The sequence below is a fragment of the Patiria miniata genome, unplaced genomic scaffold (genome assembly GCF_015706575.1).
Source record: "Patiria miniata isolate m_02_andy unplaced genomic scaffold, ASM1570657v1 HiC_scaffold_9, whole genome shotgun sequence".
Classification (NCBI taxonomy): domain Eukaryota; kingdom Metazoa; phylum Echinodermata; class Asteroidea; order Valvatida; family Asterinidae; genus Patiria; species Patiria miniata.
In genome coordinates this window covers 20,329,105-20,348,027 of record NW_024037076.1, presented here as the reverse complement: position 1 = coordinate 20,348,027, position 18,923 = coordinate 20,329,105, and the positions used below count along the sequence as shown (strand labels likewise).

Below are 18,923 nucleotides of genomic sequence, written 5' to 3'. Positions count from 1 at the left end.
TACTGTATTTTGTGAAGAAAGGGACTTGTTTTTTAAGTTTGTCATTTGTAAGCAAAGAAACAGTCAAACTATCTTCTTTTTCCAGGCCTCTTATGATTCTTACATTTTTGGGGTTATTGTTTCTTTTGTCTTTCTTTTTAGGAATCATGGGCAATGTTACAATTGACGCCAATGGGGATAGAGAAGCCGATTACTCACTCCTTGAAATGACCGACATCGAAAACGGCGTATTCACGGTAAGACACGAATCTGGTCACGTGATCACTGAACACTAACTTGACATTTATGTTAGCGTATCTTCAAGAAATGTCGCCAATTGTTTCATCGTAAACAAACTAACGTTTCCCCTGCCGGTTGTACTCGAGCATTGTACTGAAGCAAGAGAACATATTCGTGTATACAGACCTGCAAAAATGGCGCGCTGTGGTTGAGATGCACAGCGCCACCATGTGTCTGCCCAACACCTCAAAATAATTCTCTTGCTTTACAACACTGGAGTTGTTTGTTTGTGTGTGTAGGTTGGATCGAGTGACAGTGCTCGTCAGATTTAGATGCACTGCATTGTACGATCGAAATCCTGTCGGATTTCTTTCCGCAGGACTTTTCCTCGTTATGTTTTGGGAACGGAATATGTTACCCGATCGATCTTGGTATTGTCTACATGTTGGTATTGGATTAAATCGTATTATGTATTCCATAACTGATATTTCAATTAATCACGTTCTACTTTTACTGACACACGTTGCTTTTGCGTACAGAAGTACGTGTTCTTTTGCAAATTTGCACCGAGAATGGTTAGTCCTGAAGTAGCTTTTATGCCGTGGTGGACTTTGTGCGATGTAATCAGTTCCTTCTCCATTGGGGATTATAACCCAATTTCGTGCTCCTGTATTTTTATAGTGCTTTGTTGTTTTAGGTGACTTCCTATAAATTAGATCACGAGCCGATGGTCGGTTGGATGTCACGTTTCAAATTAACTTTACTTGTATTTTGTCTACTTGCAATGTAACGCATTACGATATCCGTGTACCATTGCTAATTGTTGGATGACGTTTGTTGAAAGAGTATCTCGTTTTTAAAACTGTCATTGTGGAGTCGAAAACTGTTTGGAAATCTTCAGTTTTCTTCACTCCACGCTTCCATCCGCGCCTCGGCGAGTGCGTCAAAGGGTAAATGGACGCACTCTTGTCTTTTAATATTCCAACCGCATTCTATATAACGTGTTCCGGTGCAAGATGTGCTCTTGCGCGCACATTGGCAAATTGGAGTGACCTTTCTGTAGTGTGGTGTGGCCTTTTTGTTCAGGCTGACCAAAAATAAGTGCATCCATCGATCCATGGAGGTAGGAATAGACTGCAAGGGCCCGCGCCATTGTTGGTTGATGCACATGACGTAGGTTCCCATGGGATCCCTGTTCCATTCAAAATGACCGGGGTATCGACTATACAATTAGACGAACTTAGTTGCCATGGTTACGCGTTATTTTCTATAATTCTTTGTCTTTGCCGCGAAAGGCCTTTATTATATTTTAAACAAATCTCAGTGGGTTTCATACCAAAATGAAGCATTTAACGGTTAATCTATATTGCGTTAATTTTCCGAATGCAATGCTGGTTTACCACAGTCAATTCGATATAAAATGGGAAAAGAAATAAACAAATTTGCAACAGTCAGACTGAACCTGTTTGTAACTTTTTATGTGATAATCTTATCAAGACAATTTAATCCAATATGAATATAATCCGATATGAATAAAAGCAAGACGTATTATTGTTGGATTTCCAACTTCGGGCAGATCAGTCGATTACAAAGTTGTATAATCATTGTTTTTGTGACTGACCAAATCAAGTCGTCAAGAACAAGTCAGCTCAGAAGCGTTGGACTGTAACCCCTCTGTGTTTGTGTTTGATTATTGAAATCAGGGCATTGCTGATTGACCTTCCCTATGGGAACCCTGACGCGTGTCTCTAGCGCAGTTTGCTATCAGCAGCTGAAGGCGCTTCAAAGCAAACACGAGGGGGGGGGGGGGACTGGGTGAGCCAGCACAGGCGGAATTTGCTTAGGCGGTTGAAGCACGCCGCCTGTAATGACCTCAGGTGGTCGCTTGTGCATTGTCAGGATGTCGTGTATGGCTGAAATTCGATTGGTAATGGCGCTACCACGCAAACATAGAATCGTTCTCGGTCCCACCTGGGAATAATCCGCTGTGTTATCTCGTTTTTAGGGAGATTTCCTGTTACTCAAACCCGATGGAACGCCGGCTTAGGTTTCCTTCTGCCGAGAAAATGATCTCCGCTAGGAAATGCGGTGTCGTGTATCGCAACAAGTCAAGTAGAAGACAAACACTGCTCCGCAGTTTCTCAAACCCCTTTCCCCCCGTACGGAAGTTGAAGATTATCGCCGTTGTCCGAGTAATTGTGTTGGGAAACTTGTTTACGGCAACAATTTTCCAATTACTTGTCCCTACTGCATATCCACTCATTACTACCAACCCAAAGCAATGTAATAAGGCGGAAGGCACTATCGGGTAAATAACTCCCTCCTGTTACCCGATAGCAAAAGTTATCTCGGACCACTGCGGCATCCAAGTCTGAAGTTAATAATATATCCATCGCAGATTTCCCCATAGAGTGGCTTCTTAACCGGATCACACTCTTCCTTGTCTGTCGAAGAAATTGCATTGCAGTATGCAATGAGCGAAAGGTGTGAATCGGCACCTTGAACTGTGGACAGTTGCTGGTATTAGAGCGCCATAAGTTACCGTACGTCACTCATCGAATTGCTGGCACTGGCCGAACTTGAAAGCACTGTGTATTTTCTTTTAACATCCATAGTAGAGATCAAAATTCCAAGGCTCACACAGCATGCAATTTAGTCCTCTTTTTCTTGATTTCTCAAGAATGCAAAGGAAAATTTACCGTTCTCAACGTCTTTGGCATGGGGCGGGTATGTTTCTGACATTATCATCCACATGATGAATATTACGTGGTTATTATCAAATATGCATTTGGTACTGTTTGGTTACCTAGCATCGAACTAGTTCATCGTTGATGCTGAGTTTCATTGAATTGCTTGTTCCAACCATAATGAATATGTAGGCCCCGTGCATGGTTCGTTGGAAACAATCGCATGTCATTATGATTGGTTCCACTCTTTAATGTCGCCATTTACTTTTCATTACATCGTATAAGTACAAACAGTAATCTAGAATCTCGCGTAAATAGACCTCATGTATTTTTTTCTTGATATAATTTATCAGGTACATATAATTGGCTTGTGTGGATGAACGAACTAATCCATTTTTAAGCCCTTGAAGGTGTTAGACATGGCACCTCAGATGCCCTGAAGCGCGTTTTGTTTAGAAAGAGTAGATTGGCCCGAAATGTATGAAGTGACATTGCAAGGTGTTGGCCTACCAGTTAAATTCACAGCTACGAGCAAGTTATACGTGCGACACAGTTTGTATTCGTGTTTTATGAACATGGTTACGGCGCTGTCGTGGATTTTTAATAGTCAGTGATCTGGAACCGGGAATTACATTAAAAGATTCGAACAATAAGTTTGAAAGTATTAACGGTTCCAACGTTTCAGAACCATCATGCACACCGGATGACGAATTTTCATTTTTTTTAGGGGGACGAATCATCAACCAGAAAGCTTTGGAATTTACAGTAAATTCAAGTAGGGCATATAATTTGCTGAAAACGATTTACAAAAGAATGATATCCATGGGAGGAAAATGCATTTTCTTCCAACATAGTACGTAGAATTAAAGCTTTGAACTAAATCTCTGTTAATAGAGCCTCCCTAATGATATTACAATTCGGCTTTCCATGATGTTTTCCCTAAGACCAGTCACAAAACGGTTATTGCAGGAATAGCAACTAATTATGTTCTTCGAATTCTTTGTCGATTTATAGAAATTTACGGAATGTAAAAAGCCCCGTACAAAAAATATGTCGTTCGTTATATTTCTCTTCTTGGGCAGGTGCACATTGGTTCGAATCGCACCTGGTCACTTATTCGGGTTGATTTCCTCTGCGTTCATGCAACATCGATTAAGCACTCGAGCCTTACCGGTATACCGCAAGATCTATCTTGGATTTTTATACCCGTACACCATTCAGGCGTTAATTTCGTCCTCCAGGGTCGTCGTGAAGTGGCCAGACCCATTGTTCTCAAATGGCCTCTTACCATTTTTCGCTCACGACCTTCTTCAAGATGCGGCTTGATGGAGAGCTGGAGCTATCCAAACAATTCAAAAGCGGAGCGGTAATGGGTATTGTGAGATGGCGGGGATGTCGACGCTAGCCGGTGGCCTTGATGATCCTGCAGATAAAGCAGTCTGCTTCGTGCCTTCCAAGATAGTAGTTTCTTTAAACAAAAAACCGTATACTCAAAAGCAAGCTATGTTTTTCATCCATCCCCTGTCAAAGAAACAAGGTCTTTTACCATCATCGACTCAACCGCCATGAAGTCAGTTTTAAAGCGACCATGAAATAAATTTTACCTTGAAAATATTTTTAGTACAATTGTTTCCACTTACTGTCCATCCTGTTTTCTGACGTCAGGGGACACTATTAACTGTATACACAACTCAACATCATAGGTATCCTATCCGTATGGGGGAAATGAAAAAATTGCCAACAAAAGAGGGCGCGTTTTTCCACTTGTGAGAGCCCCGTGGACGGGGCACACAGCATGTGTGTAGGCCTACTGTATTGGTTCGCGCGCGAATTACGCACGACTTTCTGAATGTGCCAAAGCTATTAGCCACAGCGTCTTCACGTGAGCGTCAGGCGTCGTCGCGCGCGAATACGTTCGAATTTAACTTGCGAATGGTTTCCCAGACTAATCCCCGCCCCCAATAACTTTTGATCATTCGAAATATGTAATGGATGGACTGGAAACCAGTCTAGGTCTCCCCTAACTCTCCTTTTCTGGCCGTTGAAGGGGTATTTATGCACGGGGTCTACCCGATGTTCCCCGAAATCCTAGGGTTAAGGTTAGGGTTACAGTTAGGGTTAGGGTATAGGATTTCGGGGAACATCGGTATTGGTGAACATATGTATTGGCGCACGGAGCCCGTAGACCGTATTGTTATAATTTAGATTGAACAACATGGGCGTCGACCGGGGGGTGCAAGGGAGGGGGAAATGCCCCACTCCACCCCACCGTTTCTGGTGAGTTTTTGCCCTGTCGAGAAAAAAATCCAGACGATTCCCAGCTCGTTCGTAGACATCAACTATCGATCAAACCAATTCATGTGTCAGGTTTTCGTGTGATATATTAGGCACATTCCGAAGTAACAATCTGTCGATTCCTCACACCGTACGGTATAGAGTTCAACATGGAGGGAAAGTACGCTATATCTTTTGCGAACTTGTTCCAATGGTGCGGGAAAAGTACAATGGCCCACGCCCTCCTCCCATATAACTCATATTTACCTTCCACCTTGTGTCAACTTGTCAAAAAATGAAAGCGATGACAGCTTACTGTTTGTGTTTGCGTAATCACCGCGTGCTGTTACCTGATTTTGTTTGCTGAACTGCGTCATTTACGCACACATCGACTTTGTTTATCTAACGTTGGCACCATGTATACATGATACGGAGTGGGCCAGTTGCTATCAATTACCAGTTTTACTCCGTGGGCCCCTAGACTGAAGAAAAATATCCAAAGACCTGGGTTGAGCGATGAAAGGTTTTGCTGGAATAGATTCCTGAAGGTGGAATTCGCGGTGGTCTATCTGCTGATTAGTGCGTGATATGTGTTTGATTTTAAAGCGGGAGGTTGTTTTGCACGCCGGGAATGAAATGGTTGCTATTCTCATAGGTTACATTTCTCTTTCAAAACATTTGAAACACTAACGTGTGAAGAAACACTAATGTGTAAAGATCCCCTTTTGAAAAGTACATAGAAATTCCAACAGATAATCGAAAGATTAAAGTGAATTGTTCTCTGGTGACAAATATCTGCAAATACTTCTGAAAACCTGAATTCAGTTAAAGGGGCATTACGGCCTGAAATCACCGAAAATTTCATGTTTTGGATTGTTAACTAATCCTATTCCAAAGGTCTGGTTGAAAGGAAACTAAGCTAACGTCTTACCGTTCCCGAGAAAAGATGAAACACCCCGCGGTTGTTTACATCGGACACAGTGGTAAACGTTGTGTGTGTGTGTGTGTGTGTCACATAATACACGCCACCAATACATACATGCTGTTTCTTTCACGTCCGCAGTATGCGAAGCACTAGTGCGACAGGATTCACAACTAGCGTTCATGCTGCTCGATTTTTCTGCGACAAAATAATATTGTGACCCCTGAACTTCGTTCTCGCATGAATAACACCAAAACTCCCAGTTTTTAAAGGATGGTTGTGTGGACGTTTATATTCTACTTTTAAATGCTCTTTCCAATTAATATAATTTCGTTCCAAACGCGTTTTATAGCCCAAATGGGCGCATTCCAGGCCGTAATGTCCCTTTGAAGATCCAAACTGCGTGGGACATGCACAAACACCACTTGGGGGCGCAATTGCGTCAAGTTCCACAGGGTCTAAGATGCCCATTTTAACAACGTGCACCTCGCAGCTCGGGCCTGATCGCCGATAATAGCCCTCGCCTTCGGCAACCAGACCCCTAATTTCTCCATAACACTAATATCCGAATATTCCATAAAAAATCGCATATTTTCATTCAGAATTTGGGGTTAAAGTTAACACACAATTATAGAAACAATTTGATCTGTCATTGACTGGCATTTGGTGTGTATTAAAAGACAAAAACAACATTTTTCGTTTAGAATTCCAAGTTTCAGAACAACATATGGTATAGTAAAAGTAGCCCTGCATCTGATGTGTCATGCACTGACCTGTTGTTCGTATTCGTTCTATCCCTACAGGTCGCTGGCTATTACGATGGGGTAGCTAAAAAGTACACACCTGTCCCGGGCGTGGTTATCGATTGGCCCGGGCCGACCCCGCCCAAAGATGTACCAGACTGTGGCTTCAAGGGAGAATTCTGCATCGAAGAGGAGGACAATAACCGTAAGTTACCGTTTCATTATATGCTCCTTAGAACTTGTGTTTGAGGAGAAATGCATTAAGAAAGAAGTATGAACATGCTTTCAACTGACAGTAATTCCCAGAAATAATTTTTTTTAAATACTTTGAATTCTATTTTCCGTTTCGAAGGAGAAAAAAAGTCGTGTTTTCTTTTTCTACCCATAGAGGGTATTTTTTTAATGCTGTGGACATTTTAGCTTTCATAAACAAATATTTTATTCAAATTTATGTCGTTAGAAACTCTTATAAACAGAAGCGATTTTATATTTGGGATCGAGTGTCTTTTTATGATAGTTGCCCATTACACAGCCCTACTTAAGGGCCGCTCTAGGTAAGGGCTACACAAAGAAGGGATAGAAAAGGAAAACTTTCCACAAAAATGACGTCAAGTAGACACATGAGTATTTTGCAAACTCGCATATTAAATACCCATATACTCACTTTGTATTGTTTTATTGAACAGCTACAGTCATGATCATGATGATAACAATGGCAGTAGTAGTCGTCTTGGCTGTGATAATCATTATCTATGTTGTCAGGTGAGTTGCAGTGTTATTATTTTTTTTCACTAACATAACTATAGCTGTAAAGCAGCAGAAGTAGCCATATTATCGGTTATAGTGAATGGAATGGGGAGTTTTGGCACAGAGGTGGAAGAAGCGCCCTCATGTGGGAATAGAATCGTTGAAAATAATACGCATCGCGGATTAATCTACATCATCATACGGCCCTTTGATCTTTTTTAGTGGACCGAATACAGTTGTTATATATATATTATTATAGACCTATGAGAAACCCCCAGCCACAAACAGTGTTGGTGCATTCCTGTTTGACACGACCTACCTATTGATGGAAAAAATATATCTGAAATGTTTTACTTTTAATAACGCAGCCATGTTCGAAAATTGCCTCGTTTTCAATTTAAAAGAACCTGATTTTCGTAAAACATTGTTAGGATCCGAATTCAGTTTTCACACCATCTCTAGAGGGCGCCATATAGGGATGTTTTTGTTATTATCTTGTCCAGAGTGTAATAGGCATGAACGCTTTATATGAGGAGATCAGTAGTAAGTGCAGAGCGCTGATCAGCCTACAAACCTAACCCAGAGGTGACCGTTAGGTAGGACGTGGGTGGCGTGAGTCGATTGCAAAGTGGCATGTGAGGTTAGCCTCGTGGCTTATTCGTTCTTGAAAGCGTGCCAGAAAATGCGAGTGGTTCCCGGGTTGCCAAGTTTGCTTCTACAGCCAAGTATAGTCACTTACCGTATTACATCCCTTGACTGAAATAATTTCCACGTGATTTAAAATGACTTGTTCGGTTTTCTCAAAAAAAATGTATATTTTTTTCTTTCTTTTATCCAGTTTTTTTATCGAGTCCTTCTTTTTAATGAAATAATTTTCACCTATATCTTATCCGATTCTTGGTTCTGAAGGGTTTTTTTCAAGGGAAGTCAAGTCTGAGAACCATTCTGTTAACAACTTGCGCAAGCGTATTACGGTTTGTGACTATACCTGGTTGCAGAAAAAAAAGTAATTGCACACGGGTCGGTCTCTGCTGCCCGGTAAGGTCTGGTGATAGAACTTGCTGTCACGGTTTTCTCACGGCTTCAATTGCAAATAAATGTCCCTGGTCATGTTTGCTATGTTTGACGGTCGTGCCATATTGGTTATCCTACCAAGCCCATACTGACTGTCCATTAGGTCCGATGGCAAACATGGGTTCACCAGAGCTAAGAGGTGCTAATTTCCTCCCTGTGTGGAGTGGTCCACTCTTGATGTTTGCCCGCAAGAAGGAACAAAATCACGGTCTTGTCATTTTCATGCCCTCTCACGAATTGGGGATTTATGCTATGTCGTGACTTGCCTTTTTGATTGATTTACTTGTCCTTTTATCACATTCTCACATTCGCCATCTGAGAAATGAGTTTCTTAGAGAACCCGTTTTCTCTCATTTGGAATCTTCGACTGGATTTTAAGTCTTCTGACATTCCTATCCTAGGTTATCATGCATGCATTATACGGAGAGGCCAGCAGAGACCAAACTTCTTGCAACTTTTTGTTTATTTTTCTACGTGACCATCTTCCCGCCTTGCTTAATCCTCACCGTGATGGGGAAACTCAGTTTTCGTGTCATTATGCATCACTAACACATGCATACTTCTTGACGCTTGCTCCGCTGCAATGATGAAGGTATCACTATTACAAATTTCCATTACACAATCAATCAGCGTGGTGTTACAACTGCACCTGTGTAGACCTGCAAACGAGATAGAAATGTTGTAGCACGTGAAAATATGCACAGGTGTGCAGTTGTTGTGACCAGTTAAAGGTGGTATAGGCGAGCTCTGAGGGAGGGGTATTTACCATAAGGCGAAATTGACAGTGTTGTACACTTGTACTCGTACTCGCACTCAAGTAAATTATTTCGTACTTGTACTCGTACTTGCAGTAGCGTAAATCCGTGTCGGCGAGTGGAGGGAGGGGTGTTACCAAAAATCAAAATATTGACCGGCCGTGGAAATTCGAACACCGGAGGGGGTTGCGGGATGTTGGAAACCACATGACACTAGGTGGCGCTGTTCAAGATTCAAATGTACTTCTTATGCAAAGTTGTGTGCTTACCCTTAACCTTATATCAAAACGGTGCATTAAGGCCCAAAGCTTCTGTAATATAGGCCTATGTTCTCCGTTTTTCATAACTATTTAATACATTTGGACTGTTGGAAAGTTAAAATAAAACCCCAAAACCGACATTTCGTGGTTTATCGGGGGAGGGGGGATGATCCAATGGCCAATAGAATCCCCCTATCAAAAAATATGGGAAACATCCTCCTCATCAAACCCCCCCCCCCCCCCCCCCGGATTTACGCCCTTGCGTACTTTTGCTTATAAGACCACACGTACTCGTACTCGCTTACTCGCGTACTCGTACTCATGGTAGAGTACTCGTACTCATGGTAGAGTACTCGTACTCATGGTAATAGTTAAGCTACTCGTATTCGTACACAGGGAAAGTACCCGTAGTATACATGTTGACATAGTCGTACTCTTACTTAGTGTTAAAATTGCCATGTACTCGTACTCGTATATACATGTACTTGCACTCATAAAAACGTACTCGACTAATTAACGGGTCTTGCTAATCGCTTCTCAAGGTTTGAATTAGGAAACCATTTACAAACGATTCTATGGTGGCTGAACACTATGCTTAGATGCAAGGACCGGGAAACATCTTCGTCATTGTATTGTTTTGTGTGAGGGAAAACATGAAAAGCTATTCTGTTTGCCCAAAATATATTTTTAAGTTTTGAGCGATGCTTTTTCCATGTGTCGTCTTGGCCCGCTTGTTTCATTGGTCTAAAAGGGGGGGCAGAAAATAAATGACATAATGGGAGGGGTTATAGTTCAGCTCTTTTGGCTTGAGTGTTCACTGCTTCGTGTAATCGCTTGTTGAATGTTTCCAAATTTAATCCGAAGGAACCGACAATTGATAGTTTCATTTTTGCGGGCGCCGAACGAGAAAGTTTTCTAGATCATTGTTATTTACATATTTTGTAAGCGCACATTGCAAAACTGGGATTGCATCATATATTAGCCTATTTCTTTAAGCTATATATTTCATAGAAATATCATTCGGCAATTAACAACCCCTTTTTAAAACAACACAAACATTTTGTCCGTGAAAACTCCCTCCACAAATGATTAAAGAGTACCTGTGTTGCAGTGAATTTTGTTTTTAATTCCAAACATGCATGAAATGGTCCACAAAAAAGCGCTCTCTCGTGACGGAGACCGGCAACATTGACACCTATCTCCCTGTGGAATGAAAAAGGTCCCAAAGACTCGTGAAGTAGAGATTAAGGGTGTCATGTTAGTGTGACTTTCTCTATTATTTTTATATACGCCGTAAAAGACACGACCAGTAATTTTTTTGTCAACAAAGTGGTTGAACTAATGATCTTTGGTTCATACCACGACGCCTCCAAAATCCGTACAAACAACGCCGGACTTTGTCTGGATCTCACTGCCGAGTCTCAAGTCAATTACAACCAAATTGAGTGGATATCCGGTCTATGAAACACGCAGCTTGGTAGATTAATTCAAAAAGTAAAGGCAAATCAAAGTAAAATCTAATTTTGAAGTTTACAAAAATCAAACATCTTATCCATCAGAATTATCTTTCACTGGTAAAAAAAATTATGGCATATTGTAGCAAATCGGTAAAAGAAATTTACTTGCATCTTTACTGAATTATTCATGAAAAGCTGAAATGATACTGCGTATCTAATAGTTTTAGTGAAGTACTTGCACTTCTCTGTATTTAGAGAACGCCTCGCGATCCATGGGCGAATCGGAAGTAAAGGAGAGGCCGATAAACGCATAACACTTGACGGAGACCAGACTCGCACTCGAGCCGGTAACCGTGTAGCTATCGAAAACACTCATTCGACACATGGTTGCGTTGATTTGTTTTTCTAATTGATAAGCACAGCCTCGATTAAACCCTAGAGTGGCGAGTTGTCAAACGGAGATGAAGCCAATATGAATATCAAAATTGAATTTCTGCACAATTTTAGAGAGACATGTTTGACATTTGCGCAGAATATTAAACGGAGTATAAATTCAAGACCATTGAAACAATTTGCTTGGCATATGGCGCTCCTATTAGTATTCCCACCGCTCTTGGTATCACTCTTGGTATCACTGAAAGAAAAGAAATAGGATCCGCTCGCAGTAAAAAGGATATGGCACACATATTTAACTAATGTATATAATTTTTGGCTCCGGTTCGAAATATGTTTACGAATTTTGTAGCTTTTTGAGTTGATTTCAGATAATGACAAATGATGAAATTTAATAATTGATGTTTTAGCAAGTGGCGGTGGCAGTTGAATTCTCACAGTTGACGGACTTCTATATTCATTCGACCAAAAGATTTATTAGACTACTCCAGTTTTCTTTATTTATGTGTTGTGTTTCCAATGTTGTCAACATTGATAGTGGACAGTATTTTTTTCAGAAAAATCTAAACCAGATCATAGTTGCATGTGAAGCGTAAAATGTTACGCTCAGCGTCATAGTTGTGATGAGCTAGCGATATTTAATAACCTACACGTATTTCATCAGCTTGATATCAAGTCGAGATACCTACTTTAAACGTGCCGCGATCCATTAAAAAAGAAGGATTATGTTGCACTTGGTCGGCATGTGGGGAAATAACCGGGATAACCAATGTTCTGAGTACTGAGACCCCTCACTGAAATAGCTCGTTTGATGTAAAAGCCCTCGTCGGTGTAACACTATCATGAATATTATAAACCTGTTTTATTACATACATCTCCAATGAATTATTGCCTGATGCACGACTATGTATATCTGCAGATCTTCTCAGGTTCTACTCCATATCAGCCTCGTTCTTATAGAGAGAGCATCGTGGTGTAGCGCAATGGCTGACGCCATGGGGACGAGGTTGCAATAGACTATTTCGGGGATACCGCCATCTTAGCTTTATCTCAATGGGTACGTTCGAATAGCTTACGCGTGTAAGTAAAACTTACACGAGAGCGTTCGGTTAGCATCACGTGATAGGCCTACTCATGGCTGCCCCGATGTCAACCACCAGTGCCCCAGCTCGCAAGCGGGTCTTCTGTGGATGCCTGTGTGTATTGGCGTAGCTGGACGAGTTCGTGCACGAACTCGTCGTGGCTAGATTGAAAATGGCGGGAACTTGAATTTATTACGAAGAAAATACAAATGTAAAGAGATTTGTGACTCAAACGTGATACAACTTACGTTCACGTGATGGACAGATATATGGACGTTTTTTTAATAATTCAGAGCATACCTTCCGATTCTAGCAATTTTTGATCTGGTTGCAATGATAAAACTAATTGCGTTTTACCAGCGGAGCAGACGACAATATGCGGGGCGTGTTAACATTTTAAAGTCCCGCAACCTAGTAACCTTTGACCTTAATTTTCCCAGAATCCCAGGCGAATACACTGCAACGTTCGATTAGCCTCATTTCGTGGCTTCCCCGAGTGCAAACCCCGTGTATACAAGTGGTGTATTATCTACTCGAATGCACCCATTGTGTTTTGTTGTCACGTGGTGTCTCACGTGGTATCTCTTTGGGCGCAAGCATTGATCATTGCTGTGGCGTGTCAGCTACGTTGAAAGCACGAGTTAACAAAATACTTGCCCCTGAAAGCTTGGATCACCTGCAACATAATCCAAGATGGCAGTAGGCTAGGCTATATCCATGAAACGGTCTATGTACTTTAATAAGTCTATTTTACTAGTAAACAGTTACATACCGCTTACTTAACTAGTTTATTTACAGACCTTTTCACACTTGAAAAAATATACATCTGGTGGGTGACTCCAGGGCGACACAGGGATGAAAATAAGCCACAATTCTTATTTGAAATTCTCACTCCCGTGCCACCCCGAGCCGCCCCCGAGATTGCTCTTTCCCCAGTGCGAGTTCACCCCTGCTCGAGACCAGGTTCGAAAAGTTTATCCGGTGACACACTTTCCCTGGGGCGAGAAATGTAGTGTGAAATGAGTAGGGGTGAGTTCGCCCAGGGGCAAGCATCTGAGGGTTAAAATAGACTCTGAAGTTTAATGTAATTGCAACAATTCATCTGAAAATAAGCATACATTGTGTACAATGAACGCTTTATTTGCGACTTTTTTACTGACGCAAATCCAACCAACAGCTCGTAATACTGGACGGCAAGGTGTAACAAATCAAATAAAAACGTCGGTTAAATTTGACTTAATTGTTTTGACATGAAAACGTACACAGGGTTTTACTCCTTTCGCTTCTAATTTGGATAAGTAATATTGAAATGTATTCAGCCTCATTCCCATTTTCTCTGCATCGGAGACCACAAACATCTCGCGAGATTCATGTTTACGATAAACAAAAAATGCACGCGTAGTGATATGCTTCCCGGTACTGGAACTAGGTAGTTTATGCTTAAATGGTGAGGAAATGTATCAGTTTAAACGATACAATTCAATAAAATAAAACATTTTAAAAGCGAAATGTCTCAAATTTAAATTGCTAAAATAAAATTTGGATATTTTTAAAAAAGACTACGTGCTTATTCGATATATTATCGGTTTTATGACGTCATTTTAACGGTCCGTAGCACGCACGATGAAGCACGTGTGGAAATAGGCTCAACGTGCATGTGAGTCCACCATTTAAACATTTGAGGATTTGATGAGGCAATTTTTGTGGATTTTTTTTTTGTGTGTGTTTTCAAAAATATCGGAATTTGGCAATGAAGAGCGTAGCATTTGTCATGTACGTTTCGGTATAGGCTGCCCCGGGTTGAAGACTTCGAGTGTGAATCCTTCTTGCAAATCCCCGGGGCGAACTCGCCTCAGGGCGAGACAAAAAACACGGTTTGCGCAAAACAAGTCTGAAACAAGGCGGGGTTGAAACCGAGGATGAAAAATCGAGAGTCACCCGGGTAGTACCGGGGCGGCCCTTGGGCGAGTTCGCCCCGGGCGCCCCGGGCATGGATGCTCTAGTGTGAAGAGGCCTTGTACAAATTCAACACGCATCGCTCCGCTCATGCTAGAATTGATCTTCCCCTGCGGTGATCGTTGGCTTTATATGTGTTCTACACTCTCTCATTTCCTTCAGACACTTATATTCAAGCCTTCCTCTCCTCTGCAGGATGTACGAGGTTAAATTTCTTCCAAATTGTTTTATGTGCCGCCCATCGAAATGTGCCATACCGTCATAAAACCTGATACTGAACCTCTGCCGGCGTTTGGTAATAACCCAAACTAAAATCATGACTGCGCGCCATAGTAAATCAAAGGGAACCTTGAAGCTTGTAGAGATACCAAAAGTCGCTAGAATTACTCAATTCCCTCCGGGGATTCAACTTGCAGAAGCCATAACATGCAATCTAGTACCTTGACTTCTGCTATAAATGAAGTTATTGGGGACACATGCGGGATGACAACTCAAGAGCCTTTTTTTCGCCGTAAAGGCGTCTCTTGGGAAATCAGTTCTGCACTCTTCATCCCGAGTGGTTTATCGAATAAATTCAGGACAATTTAGTGTCCGTTCCATGGACAAGCAGACTAAATTGTGTACGCCCCTCTGGAAAATCAACCTTCACAAACATGCTTAGTGATCCCAGAAAACGACTTTCATATTTCGGTCCGCAGGCTTGAAAAAAATCCTGTGGTATACCTCTACCTAAGAGTTCCCAACCTAAAAAAATTGTCATCTTCCTCCATCCCAGTACTGATTCACTAACTTTATATTTAAAAAAAAAATAGTGCATTATCCACTACATGCTATTCCGTATCACGCATATTATACTTGGCGTGCTTTAAAAAAGACTTTTGTATCAAAATTTGAAATTGATTTTGCCCAACATCGTAATGAAGGTTTGGGTATAATAAAGATAAATCACCACAAATCTTTTCTTTTTCTCTCTCTCGTTTCCAGAAAGTACAGACTAGAAATGGAGTTGGCCAACATGGTTTGGAAGATCAAGTGGGAAGACATCACCTTTAACAACAAGATGGACAAACAGCGGAAACTTACGGGCAGCCGGCTGAGCCTTGGTTCGGTAGGTTACCAGGGAAATGGTTGTGTGAAATCGATAACAGCAGCCTAGGTCAGTTGGCTGGTAGTACTGTCAAATTATTCAAAAATACCCAGGCAAAGGTTTTAAATCACATCTGTCAACTGTCTACCAAAAAGAGGCATTTTATCATTCGGGGCCAAGGTAATACGGAAACTAACCATTTCTATTTTAATATTCAGCTATTTCCCATTTACATTGGCCTGTAATCAATTACATACTTTTCTGTTAATCAGTTATGCTTTTCATTTAAGTTTCTGTCGGTCGTAAATCAAGCATAAATTAATTTTCCTGGTACCCATCGGCATCTAAGGGCGCTGGTAACCGTTGATCCATTCACAATATTGTGTAAAGGAAACACATGCGATACAAAGCATTGTGGGTACCCACAACCATTGGCGTCGGCTCGACATGAAATATGTCCCCTTGGGTAATGATTTAAAAAATCATTCACTGAAGGTCAAATAATTCAGAGATATTTAGCACCCATGTTTAGGATATATAGTTCGAGGTAAACGAAGTTAAACGCGCAAACGTGTGAGTTGACCAATTAGAGCATCGAACGAGGCGTCCCTGTACTATAATTCCGAGATCCGTGTGAACTCGTAGTTCCACGGCTAATACAATTCTCACTTAACACGTATATCAACTGCAGAGGGCGCTTTTAATTTCTCACAGCCAGCGCGGGCGAGACCGAACGTTAGACATTAACTCAGTGATATTGGATTGCTCGGGCTAAACAGCTTCTCCATCAATGTCATTGGAAACAACTACCTGCTCTGCGATATTGGTCGTTAGAGAATTGGAGTCATCAATCGAGAATGTTGCCAGGTCCATTAATTTTCACAAATTGGGATTCTTGTAAGTGGGCCTACTCATCTTCTTGTCTGGAAGCCAACGTTTTTTTGGGGTGATATTGATAAATTCAATTGAGGTCTACTTTACGCATTAATTGCATAGTGAAATACACACTTGAAACCATGCATCCGTGAAGAACAAGCGTAAGTTAAGTTATATCACAAAATATCACGTTGTAATAGTGTATATATAATTGGAATATACAAACGACCGTAGATCATAACATCAGGACACTTAATATAAACAAAACACATTCGCACAAAACAGACACAAGATTTATGTCACTTTATGTTCTCATCGCATCGATAATAGTCACAGTGATCGTTAATAACATCAAGACAAGACAAGGCGACTATGTCTCTCCTTGAACCGTGATTTTCAATTAGGCGAGCTGTAATATCATCCACTAGCCCGCAACTGCCGTGCCTCGCATAATATCCTAAATCTTACCGCTATACGCGGATGGCAAGAATTTTGCGTATGAAGGTCGCGTTCCGTTCATTGCTAATTCCTACCGGCCGTGGTCGCACATTGTTCACCTGAAATAACACTCGTGATTCCGGGCGGTCGCGAGCTGTTAACTGAATTTGTGAGCCCTTTGCTGTTATTATATACGGAGCATGTTAAAGAATGCACTTAATACATACGTCGGTAAACTGTGTCTCTCTACCTTTAGGCGAAGTTGTTCTCATTAATTCATGACTGAAGGTATAGCAGTACTTGATCTCACAGGACCATCAAAATGTACGATTTGTTTCTTGATAGAAAATCATGGTAGGCCTATAGGGTTTCTCCCTTTTGACGTCACCGACAGCCATCTTGGGTTGCAAGGTTCTATGAAAATGCATGACAAAGCTTTGAATTCTTCTATGCAAGTGGGCCAAGTCATCATACCAAATAGGTTGAAAGAAAAGTCCCAACAAATTAGCTTCTACGGAGAAATCTCTCCATTGCTAAATATCTGTCCTCTCATTGAACGCGGTTAACGGCGGTTTTAACCGAAACAAGGAACAGAGAAAAGGCTCATTAGGAACGAAGCAAACGATGTATATTTAACTGTGTTTTGTGAGTGCTAACTTGAAACTGTGAAATTGAAACTCTTAGTGGTCCATTTCTCCGGTGATACTTCCTTACATAGTTGAGTTTAATTTCATTTGACGGTGATATTTTTTAGAATAGTTTCGGTTCGAAAATAGCAATATGAATAAGCAAACAACGGTTCCAAATATGGACTTGATGACGTAGCATTCAAAACTAAACGGGAAGCTCTGACGAAAATAGATAACTGCCATTATGGAAATGGCAAAAACGGTTTGTTTGATTTTTTGATGTTTTCGTTAATGCAATGGATTTTTGGGTTGCCACAATTTCAAGTAAACACCACTTTTTGAAATTGGCGTCACTGATCAAGGTATGAATAACAAAGGCGTGCAGGGAGTAGAGGCATGTGCTAGATTCTCCAATTACCACTAATCATTGTATATTTAAACCCTTTTCTCTACACTTGTCTCGAAGATTCCTGAGTTCGTGAGCATGGTATTACGCAGAGAGATAAAAGTTAGCAACGGTTCTGTAATCGAGCCATTAAGCTTTCACGCCATTGCTTGTCCATACCACCATCTTTGGTGTGATTCATAACTCCAATGTCGGCCCGCAGCTGTCTGTCTGTCTGTAATTTCAGACCCACCTAAAAAAAAAAAATGCCCGATCAGTGGTAAATCAATATCCGTACATGAAACAGCCGTTGGGGAGGCAGCGCTGAAACACCGCTGCATCCAGGGCTACTTCTGTTGATGATACTGAATGATGGTGAGCTACAGCACATTGGGAGACATGTTCTGTGGCCACCAGGCGGAAATGAGCACTGACATGCGGTAACAAGCAGCGCTACATCTCGTATTTGTTAAGGATAATGCATTTCCCGTATAGCCTTTCTAATATCTCTTTACGTTTACCCCTGAAATCGTCAATTTTAAAGAGACTTGTACCCAGGGGGGGAGTAAAACATGTGTAGATGCCCTCTGAAGAAAGACCTTCATGCTCGTTCTCGTTGTGAAAACTCATATTTTTTGTTTGGTTATGTGGTGATCCATGACTATCTCAATTGAAGTGATGCCTATTCCTAAATATAGGTTCTCAACTCTGGCTTTTTGCTCATTAAGATTACAAGTACATTGAATATGCCGCAGCCTTTTGTATATGAGTTCAATGCGCAGTACAATGCCGCAGTGACTAGTTTAAAATAAAACACTGCAGCACACTGTAGAGTTGCCTTCGAGTTTTACCTTTGTCTTAGAATCGAAAGACCAGGTCCTTCCGGTAAATGCTTGGCTTTTATGCATCCAGGAGAATCTTCAAAGGAAAGACATGCAC

At 41.3% G+C, this 18,923-nt stretch overlaps 1 protein-coding gene across 1 annotated transcript in view; it reads left to right on the top strand.

Moving 5' to 3' along the window:
* The window catches only part of LOC119720951 (atrial natriuretic peptide receptor 1-like), a 75,341-nt gene that overhangs the window by 44,480 nt on the left and 11,938 nt on the right, over window positions 1-18,923 (top strand). The window contains exons 4-7 of the mRNA XM_038190819.1: window positions 142-236; window positions 6,906-7,050; window positions 7,532-7,607; window positions 15,554-15,677. Of these exons, the coding sequence (XP_038046747.1) occupies window positions 142-236; window positions 6,906-7,050; window positions 7,532-7,607; window positions 15,554-15,677 (440 nt within the window). The remainder of the gene's footprint in view (window positions 1-141; window positions 237-6,905; window positions 7,051-7,531; window positions 7,608-15,553; window positions 15,678-18,923) is intronic.